Source organism: Rhagoletis pomonella, unplaced genomic scaffold, assembly GCF_013731165.1.
Source record: "Rhagoletis pomonella isolate Grant_MI unplaced genomic scaffold, Rhpom_1.0 Rhpom_scaffold_00068, whole genome shotgun sequence".
Classification (NCBI taxonomy): Eukaryota; Metazoa; Arthropoda; class Insecta; order Diptera; family Tephritidae; genus Rhagoletis; species Rhagoletis pomonella.
In genome coordinates this window covers 35,888-45,744 of record NW_023458622.1, presented here as the reverse complement: position 1 = coordinate 45,744, position 9,857 = coordinate 35,888, and the positions used below count along the sequence as shown (strand labels likewise).

The 9,857-nt window shown below is 36.5% G+C and overlaps 2 protein-coding genes across 2 annotated transcripts; one reads left to right on the top strand and one right to left on the bottom strand.

Moving 5' to 3' along the window:
* Positions 1–835: 835 nt before the first annotated feature.
* LOC118749852 (putative nuclease HARBI1) lies at positions 836–2,897 on the top strand. The gene is made up of 3 exons (XM_036484631.1): positions 836–900; positions 956–1,064; positions 2,144–2,897. Exons 1-3 carry the CDS (start codon positions 836–838, stop codon positions 2,879–2,881), a joined length of 912 nt encoding a protein of 303 aa, XP_036340524.1. The 3' UTR covers positions 2,882–2,897.
* A 3,225-nt stretch (positions 2,898–6,122) lies between these two features.
* LOC118749851 lies at positions 6,123–8,122 on the bottom strand. Its single transcript, XM_036484630.1, has 4 exons — positions 7,733–8,122; positions 6,495–6,770; positions 6,287–6,415; positions 6,123–6,211 (listed from the first exon to the last, which is right to left on the bottom strand). Exons 1-3 carry the CDS (start codon positions 8,120–8,122, stop codon positions 6,401–6,403), a joined length of 681 nt encoding a protein of 226 aa, XP_036340523.1. The 3' UTR covers positions 6,123–6,211; positions 6,287–6,400.
* Positions 8,123–9,857: the final 1,735 nt, after the last annotated feature.

The window sequence follows — 9,857 nt, the reverse complement described above, 5'->3', positions numbered from 1 at the left end:
TTTTTTCTACTGTGTAGTTAATATGTTCCTAAAATTTTAACTTTTGATCGATAATATACCTAGATATTTAATGATTCTCACTTTCTGAATTACTTCATCTTAATTTTTAAACTGTAATTATCGGAGCTAACGTTAGCTGCTCTAGATATGACCATAAACTTTGTCTTGTTCACATTTAATTGCAGTCTGTTTACGCACAACCATTTATACAAATAATGAAGGTCTTCTTGCATTTTAGTCATTGCATTGGGTAGATTACTGTCACTGAGGGTTAAGAGGGTATCGTCAGCGAACAATTTTACCTTACAATACTTCAATACTGAGTTTATGTCGTTGATATAAATATTAAAGAGTATTGGAGCTAACACCGACCCTTGTTGTAGACCAATATCTACTGCTACCTTTGTAAATAGAGCTGTGCCAATCACCGTTTGTTGCTTCCTATGGGCCCTGTCTCGCGATCCAGTATCGTGATCCATATTGATGCATGATGCTCCACTCTCTGCTATGCTACACCTTCAATATTTATCGCGTCATTATTTTCAAACTTTTGAACTGTGCTAATCGTTTTTAAATAAGAAAAATGCAAGAAAATTCAAAAAGAGCATGTTTAGCCATATTACTGGCATTTGCATTAAAAAAAGAAACAAAGAGGAAGTATTGGAGTCGAAGATGGTACCTGGAGCGGCATAGGTACACTCATTTGAGATTATTGGATTCGTGTCGACTTTGCAAGGAATTAAGCGACTACGAAAATTACTTTCGGATCTCCACTGAAAGTTTCGACCATATTCTTGAATTAATCAGCCCATATATAACTAAGCAAGATACAGTTATGAGAGCTGCAATTGCGCCAAAAGAAAAACTGGCGGTGACTTTGCATTATTTAGCAACAGGAAGGTATGTACCCAAATCTAATGATATTTGTTCACAACTTATTGTGATTATTTTACAGCTACTTTAAGCAGGTGCGGTATACAGCGATTATGTCGCGGCAAGCAATAAGCGAAGCGATCATGGATACATGTGAAGCTTTGATATACGCTCTTCGAAACTGCATTAAAGTAAGTGTACTAAATGATACACATGTACATATGGTATTTTGTTATAATTTATTCAGAGAACTGTGCAAATAAATACATATGATTTATGTAATAATTTTAGTTGCCAGGGAATGATGAAAAAGAGATCTTAGTGAGTATTCCTCTGTGCTTTGTATTTCTTCAGTGGCACCTACTTCAGTATTGTATATTAGCAATGCTTGGCCACTTGGAGGCAATTGCGAGGAAAAACTAGATTGCGAAGATAGAATAGGAGACGGAGTATGTGGGTAGTTAGGTGTTATATATTCACTCTGCAGAGGCATTCCAAAATTGGTGTCTGGTGAAGGTGTTGGCGGTGGTACATAAATAATTGGCGGTCTTTGGACTCGAATAGCTTTAATATCTGGTTGCGGTGATGATTCAGAGAAACGTGGTAATGGTGGTAATTGATTATACATTGTGGGTTCTGGTGTCGGAGCTGATGACACATCCGCGTTGCAAGCGTCTGGATATACAATTACTTTAACAGAGTTACGTCTCAAGTTACCCAGTTCTGCTTCAAATAAAATATCATTAATTCCTTTTTCAGCTAGCATACGCTGCGTTGGATTTAGATGCTCTAATTTTTCACTCCAGTATAATGCCGTTGCGTTTATGTTTGTAGAACTTTGGGGTGCAGACAATAGGGAACATGGCTTTTCAATTAGCTCGTTTTGTTTACCCACTGCACAATTTTTTTTGTTTTTCCGAGGAGGAGCCAACTCGCTAATAGATGAAAAGAAAGTGTTAGATAAGTCCTCTCTACTTGTCTGCTCCTCAACTTGCACCAATTCGTCCACATTTTGCGATTCTACCTGGTTCTGAAAGAAAGAAAATTATTGTTAATTAATAAAATTGATTTTAATTCTTTACATTTATGCCCGTTTGCACCAATCAATTTTAAAATTATCAGCCTGTTAAAATTTAAAATGATAAAATGTAGTTCGGAAAATTTGTCATTTTAAATTTTAACGGTCTGATAAATTTTAAAATTGATTGGTGAAACTGAGAGTTAATTTTATATTTTATTTATAAAATGGATTTCAAATTTCTTTTTTTAGATGCCTAGTACAGCAGAAGAGTGGAGAAGTGTTTCTGATGAATTTCGTGTATTACATAATTTTTATAACTGCATCGGCGCAGTTGACGGGAAACACGTAAAAATAAAGCGTCCAAATGGTTCGGGAGCGCTATATTATAACTATAAAGGAACATACAGTATCGTTCTTATGGCTATTGCGAATGCTAAAAAGGAATTTGTCATGGTTGATATTGGATGCAATGGACGCGTGTCTGATGGTGGTGTCTTGTTTTACACTAAATTCTGGGAGCGTTTGCAACAAAATCGTTTAAATATACCGGAATGGACACCATTGCCAAACACCTCGGAATCATTCCCATATGTTTTTATAGGAGACGAAGCTTTCGCGCTAGGCCCTAACTTTATAAAGCCTTATCCTCAAAAAAGAGTATCACAAGAAGAGCAATTGTTTAATAAACGGTTATCGAAGGCTAGATGTGTCATTGAGTGTGCGTTTGGTATCCTCGCCAATAAATTTGGAGTTTTCCAGAAAGCCATAAGTCTCAGCCCGCAGAAAGCCGCAAAAGTGACAGCAGCTTGTTGTTATCTGCACAATTATTTAATGAGAAAAGATTCTAAATATCAGGCACCAAATTCCAATGAGTATAATTTTCAATTAACCACCGTACAAAGCAGTTCGGCGCGAAATTCAACAAGATGTGCCAAAACTATAAGAGACAAATTTTGCAAATATTACAATGACGAATATAGATGCTAATTTTTACCACTCAATTTTTATCACTTATGTATATGAAAAAAAAAGAATAATAAAAGTTTTCACTTAAAACAACAGACAATCTACATACTACTTTCTTTTCTTTCCACCTTTATAGCTAGGTATTCACTAGAGTATGAGTAGAATTCAAGGAAATCTTTAAAACAAATTTACTTACCAGGTCAACAGGCTTCTCATTTTTATTTAAAAAGTGATGAGCGTTAAATGTCCAAGACTTTGGAATATAAACGTCTTCTGTACCAGCTCCGGAGCGCTTGGAGTCAATAATTTTTTTCAATTCCTTGCGATAATTTGATCGTAAATTTATTTTTTTTCGGACATCACCTACAGTGGCGTTATCATTAATTTTTTTTAAGATTAGAAATAATTTCTCATGTCCGGCCGTTCTTTTTATTTTATTCATGTAGCTTTTGGACGAAGGATCCCACAATTCCGACATACTTTCCAATTGTAGGATAAACTCCTTCAAACACCTTTGGTCATTCGTTAATCCCAACACCGCCGGCTGGATATGTGCGCTTTCGTCGTCCGACATTATTAAAAATTACCACTGCCAAATAAATAATTAATCCAATAATTAACGTTTCGCCTTTAACATTTAAATCTCCACTTTATTTTGAAATACACACGTATTGACGTATCGCGAACGAAATATGCTACACGTTCAATATTTATTGACAATACTGCGATCCGCGATCCAGATTTCAAAATTTCTAGAAATTTTGCGATATGGATCACGATCCATCAATATTGCATGCTACACAGTCAATAAATATCGCGATACTTGGATCAGGTCAATAAATATTGATCGGGAGACATGGCCCTATGAGAAAGAAAACTACGGAACCATGTAAGTTCGATGTTATCCATACCAATACATTCGAGTTTTTTTAGCATTATTTCCATGTCGATCGTCTCGAAGGCTCTCTTAAGGTCCACAAACACCGCCAAGATAGTTTTCTTGGAATTCAGGTCCTCCTTCCATTGTGATAAGATCAAGTTTAGAGCTGTTTCGCATGAGTTATTAGCCCTAAAACCGGACTGCTCCTTAATGAGTATTTTATTTGACTCAATATAGTTTAATATTTTATTTTTTACAACCGTTTCCAGTATTTTTTCTAAGTTGGGAAGGGTGTTTATTGGCCTGAGTTCCTCCGATTTTAAGTGTGTTTTTGACCTTTTTTATTGAGACAATGGTTGAAGTTTTCCATTCTGTCGGAACTATTTCCAACTGAAGGCTCTTATTTACTAATAGGGCGTAAAAGTGACCCATGTATTCAACGGAGTCTTTGATTACACCCTCGGATAATAAATTATTTCCACCAATTTTTATCTTGAACTTCTTTACTATATGGATAATATCATCTGTACTAATCTCACAAAATTTTTTTTTTGCGAGCTTTTAGAACCTTAACGACGGTTCTGTTATTTGGCAAGGATTGAAGACTTTACGATGCCAGGTTAATCAAATTTGGTGCTCTGTAGTAGAGATGTCCTTTTATATGTAATCAATTTTCGTTGTACTCTTCTGTAATCGATTGTTTGGTTATACGTTGAAGTAGTGCAAACAGCTGCTGGCTCATGAATGTGTGTGTTGACGTTATTTCTTTATCTCAGCGTTTGAGACTAATGCTTATATGTTGAGAGAGTCTTTGATTTCTTCTTGGTGGAGGTGACTTGATCAATGCTTTTGTTTCTCCTCTTTGTATCGGACAATCACAGATAAATAAACAGATACGACACAAGACAAACACTATGCTGAAACACAAAAATATATTGACAATTAGTACATAACCTATGTAAAACGAAAGTTTTGTAATTGCATATATACTAAAAAGATTGTTCCTTTAGTTCTTTATACTTTTTTCCATTGTTTTGCAAAAATTTTTTTATTTTATTTTATTTTATTTTTTTGTTCTTGTTATTTCTAGGCGATATTTGTATTTTATTTTTTTGTGTATATAAGTTCATTTTTTCATCATTTTTTTTTTCTCAATACCTTTTTTTTAAAGTGCTTTATCCAGCTCATTACTGTGCAGGAAGTCTACTAGCTACCTATACACCGTGGGGTTTTTTGACAAAAAAATCTGATTGCAGTTATGGCAAGTTAGAAATAGTGGGTTTCCGTTTCTCTGGTTTCTATATTTAGTGCAGTCAAAAATGAGGTGGTCAGGCGTTTCTTTGGTATTGCATGTGTTGCAAGTGTCCGATCTATAATTTAGAAATTTGTTTAGATAAGTTTTGCCATAGGTGTGCCCTGTGGCGATTCTGTTTAGTAGTTTTATGTCGTACGTTTCAAGGTCCAGTTTTTTGTTTTTAAACCATGTCTGTTTTTCTTTTAATGTGCAGAAATTATTTATGTCAGGGTCCCAGTTTGGCAGTTTGTCCATGAATTCTGCTTTGGCTTCAGTCCATAGTATGTTGCTGATTCTTATGAGCGCTTCACAGGGCGTAAGTTTAGGGGGTAGAGATCTTCCATGAACTGTTGCTGTTTTAGCTGCTTCGTCTGCTTTTTCGTTTATCTTTATGCCTACGTGGCTGGGTGTCCAAACTATTTTGATGCTTTCAATACTTGACTGTTGAAGTCTTTTGTGTATTTCCGCTACTATGAAGTTCTGGGTGGTTTGGCTGTTTAGGGCTAGGATTGCTGACTGACTATCTGTAAATATTGCAATTTTTTTATTTCCGCTGTTACTTGCAATGGTGATCGCTTGTGACAAAGCAACTAGCTCCCCGTACGTGGACGTGAAGTTTCCATTCACATTGAAAAGATAAGAGACATTAGTAGATGCCACATATACTGCGCATCCAACTTTATTGCTCGATACCGATGCGTCAGTTGCGTACATATCGTATCCTTCTTCTATCAGAGTTTTGATTTTTTGATTATACAGGGCTTTAAGTTCTAGGGGGGAAATATTTCTTTTTGATTGTTTTAACTCGGATGCGAGGCACATAAGGTTGTCATGTCTACTGAAAGTAACGTTAGTGTCTATATTATTTAAGATTACCTTGAATTTTTCATAAGTCAGGCTGTAGCTAGAATTAGTTGGAGGTCTGTTTGGAATTTGTGTTCTAGATCCGGGTTGAGGAACCACTGCTTGATTAGCTCTTTCGCCGTCAGCCAGACTGCTCTGGACAGTGGTGGGAGTTCGCATGCTATGGCGTATCTCATAAGAGTGGGGGTGTTTGGTGGCACTCCAAGACATCTCCGCAGTGTTTCGTTCAAGCTGGTTTGCAGTTGTTTATTGTATACTTTCGGCGCATTGGCATAGCTGGTGCTGGCGTATTCTGCCTTTGACCGGACAAATGCTTTGAAAAGATTGATTGAAGTTTTAGGTGAAATGCCTGCTTTGATGGACGTTAACTTTGAAATTAGGTTTTTACCAGAAGTTATTGCTTTTTTAACATTGCTGACGTGAGCCTTGATTGTGGAGTTGGCGCTGATTGTCCTTCCTAACCATTTAAAATGTAGAACTTGCTCAATGTTTGTGCCGTTGACTAGTATGTTGAAATCTTGTTTTTTATTTGCAGACATATGCATAAATTTGGTTTTTTCTAAGTTGAATTTTAGATTTAAAAACTGACATTTTACCTGTAATTCTTCAATTTTGTTTTGCAAATTGTGTGCTGCTGTAATTTTATTAGTATTTGTTGATATAATGGCTAGATCGTCGGCAAATTGAAAGAGTTGTGTTTGGGTATCATTTATTTCGTGAAGCTGGGCTGTGTAAATGTTAAAAAGTGTAGGCGATAAACAACTTCCTTGAGGGAGGCCAGAGGTAATTTCAACTGTATGGTTTCCTAAGGTGGGAGTCCTTTTTGAGAAGAAGTTGTAAGTCCAGTTAGCTATTGACATGTCGATGTTATTCTGTAATAAAATATTATAAAGTAAGCACAGGTTGACTCTATTGTAAGCGTTTGACAAGTCCAGAAAATAGATAAAAACATAGTTTCTGCATCTCTTTTTTCCGCTACGAGATGGAGCATCTCGTTCATGCACCTTGTCGCCGATCTCTGTTTACGATATGCAAAACTTTTCTTGGGTAGCAGATTGTTTGTTTCTATGAATGTGTTCAGCGATTCTTTCACCATCATGTTGATGCTTTTTGCCACTACGGGTATGAGCGAAATAGGTCTGAAGTTGTTTATGTCGTCAGTGCTCTTGTTGGCTTTTGGTATTGGGATTACCTTAATTTGTCTCCAAGAATTTAGTACAATTTTGCTATAGAAATGCTCCTTGAGAGATGTGAATAACCCTTGCTTAGACTCCGGTGTAAGTTGCTTTAACATGTTGAGAGTCATTCTGTCTATACCTCCTGCAGTAGATTGTTTTTCAAGATTATTGTACGAAAAGTCGACAACATTGTTACTAGCATTGGTTGCCACGGCGAGGACTGGAGGGGTGTTATTACGGGCGTTGTTGTCTTGTTCCGCTTGGTTTTTAATACGATCAAGGAAATTCCGATCATCTTCGGCTGCACAATTATTTGGAGAGCGTTTGTTTCCTCTGACATTCCTTATAAAGTTCCAGGAACTTTTTGTATTTGGGCAGGAATTGATCTCTTCAATTTTGTTGTTGTAGTTTACTTTTTTTGCTTCCTTCACTGCCTTCTTCCAGTCCTCCGTTGCTATTACCGATGCTTCCATATCGTCTCTACTATTTGTACGGTTAGCCTTTTTCCGTTTAGCCACATGTAACCTATGCAGTTTCTCGAGGTCTTTGTTCCACCATGCTTTAGGTGTACGGTTTGACGTATTTAAGTCTATTTTGATTTTATTCTTAGCCCTATCAATGTCGGATGCCAGATTTTCAAGATTTGAGAAACTTACCTTGGATATTTCCTGAGCAAGTCGCTGTTTGGGTATGAAGTAGTTGGGTTTCTTTCCTGTGTTAGTAATTTCGATGGTGATTGGGAAATGTTTGCTGCCCCCTAGGTGTACTTGGTGACATGTCCACTTTCTACTGTTACTGCTGATGTTTGTAAATGTTACGTCGATTACACTTCCTGTGCTATTGTTGGTGAGGTGGGTGATGGCTCCGTTGTTGACGCACTGTAGGTTTGTGCTGATTGTTTCGTTGACAACTATGTTACCTTTGGCATTGCTTAATCTGTCTCCCCAAGCTTGATGTCTGGCGTTGAGATCACCAGTGAGAATTACATTTTCGTGGTTACTAAGGGCAAGTAGTACACGGTTTAATTCATTAGTAAAGTCAGTCATATTGAGGTTGGGAGGGAAGTAGATATTGCAGATTGTAATGTTACTAATTAAATTAGTTGTTTTAGCTATGAGAATATCGAAATTTGAGATAAATTTGATTTTAGTAAATTTAATACCTTTTTTGAATCCTATTCCTACGCCGCCGTACCCGTCTGTTCTGGTTTTTTTTAATATATTGAAGTTGATTAAATTGTGTTGGGTTGTTTGGTTGTCGTGCGAGAAAATCTCCTGGAGACACACTATGTCAATGTTATTTTTGTAGTTAAAGAAATCAACATAGCTTTTATTAGTTTTTAAACTTTGAATGTTATATTGTAGTATTTTTATTGTTCCTGTCATCTTTGTTTATTGAATTGATGCTATCTATGTCTACCCTACCGATGTTTTGAATTAATTGTACTACTGGGTCATTAATATCAATGTCGTACCTTTGTATTAGTAAGTTAATTAGCCTTTCAATCTCCGTGACTTTTGTCCAGTTTGGTCCTTCATAGATTGGCAGTATTTTTTCTTTTGGTCTTGGTACACTGTTGCTACGCTGTGTTGGTGAGATAGCTTGTGTTATATTTTTTCCAAGTGCATGGCTGTATTTGATTGTTGTGATCTTTCTATTTACCACTTCGTCATTGTTGATTCTTGGTGTTTTTCTGGTTTCTAACCGTGGAAAGTTCCCTTCGTAATTTTCCAACATTGCAAATCTGTTGTTGTTGTTAAGATTGTAAATGCCGATTGCTTCAGGTTTAGATATTTTTTTTATAGTCATAATTTCAACCACTTGTTTCTCTTTGGCCCACTTTGCACATTTATTGCTTTCTAGAGAATTATGATTCTCCCCTCCACATAATATGCACGATTTTGTGATTTCTTTACATGTGCTGTTGCATCCCTCTGTTTTTCCACAGATGATACATCTGTTAGCCGCTTTACAGCCCATCTTCGTGTGCCCTAATTTTCCACAATTGTAGCAGTGCCTGATCCGTGGTATGAAATGAACAATTTTGATTTTAACATAGAAAATCTCTATCGCCTCTGGTAGTTCGTTGCCCTCGAATCCTATCTTAACTGAGTAAGTAGGAATACATTTTTCCTTATCACTGGGATCCCTTCTGGTGATCCTGGAGATTGATGTGATTGGAATATCTGATATTATGTTTTTCCTAATTTCCTCATCCGTGAAGTTAAGTGGAATCTGTCTGGCTACTCCAGTAGTTTCCACTAAACTTCTCGGGATGAAGGGTCTCAATTGGTTTGTTTATTTAATCAGTATTGTCAACACATTTATTTGCTGCCTCAAAGTTTTCGAAAAAAATTTTGTAAAGAGATCTGCCAATTGCTTTTATATTTTTTTGTATGCCCTCAATATCGTAGTGCCTTATCTTGTCCCAAAGGAAAAGACCATTTCTAATTTTTTCATTGTTGATTATTGTGGATTTTGAAGTGTCTACTAAGACACAAAAGTCACCCTTGTGTCTATTTGTATAGCGCGCACTGTCATACTTCTGTGGAGTCCATTATGTTGTCTTCTGTGGTGTTCATTTCCTTGCCTTTTGTCGCGTTTGTATGTTCACTGTCACTTTTCTTGCGGTTGTCGTTTTCATTGTTCTCTCTTTGTTTGTCTGCAGTGTTCGTTAAGTTTTTTGGTATATTTGTCGCGTATGTTCCCCTTTTCACAAGCATTCCCTGTAAAGGAATAGCTATGCCGTTATTATTGTCTGTCTTTGATTTTTTGGTTTTT

Bases quoted from the DNA above. Each gene is read 5' to 3' on its own strand.
- LOC118749852 (XM_036484631.1), top strand. From the start codon at position 836: ATGAGAGCTGCAATTGCGCCAAAAGAAAAACTGGCGGTGACTTTGCAT. The intron at 901-955 runs GTATGTACCCAA...ATTATTTTACAG, and splicing joins CATTATTTAGCAACAGGAAG to CTACTTTAAGCAGGTGCGGT. The intron at 1,065-2,143 runs GTAAGTGTACTA...TTCTTTTTTTAG, and splicing joins CTCTTCGAAACTGCATTAAA to ATGCCTAGTACAGCAGAAGA.
- LOC118749851 (XM_036484630.1), bottom strand. From the start codon at position 8,122: ATGACTGACTTTACTAATGAATTAAACCGTGTACTACTTGCCCTTAGT. The intron at 6,771-7,732 runs GTAAGTTTCTCA...ATTTTATTACAG, and splicing joins TTGCTCAGGAAATATCCAAG to AATAACATCGACATGTCAAT.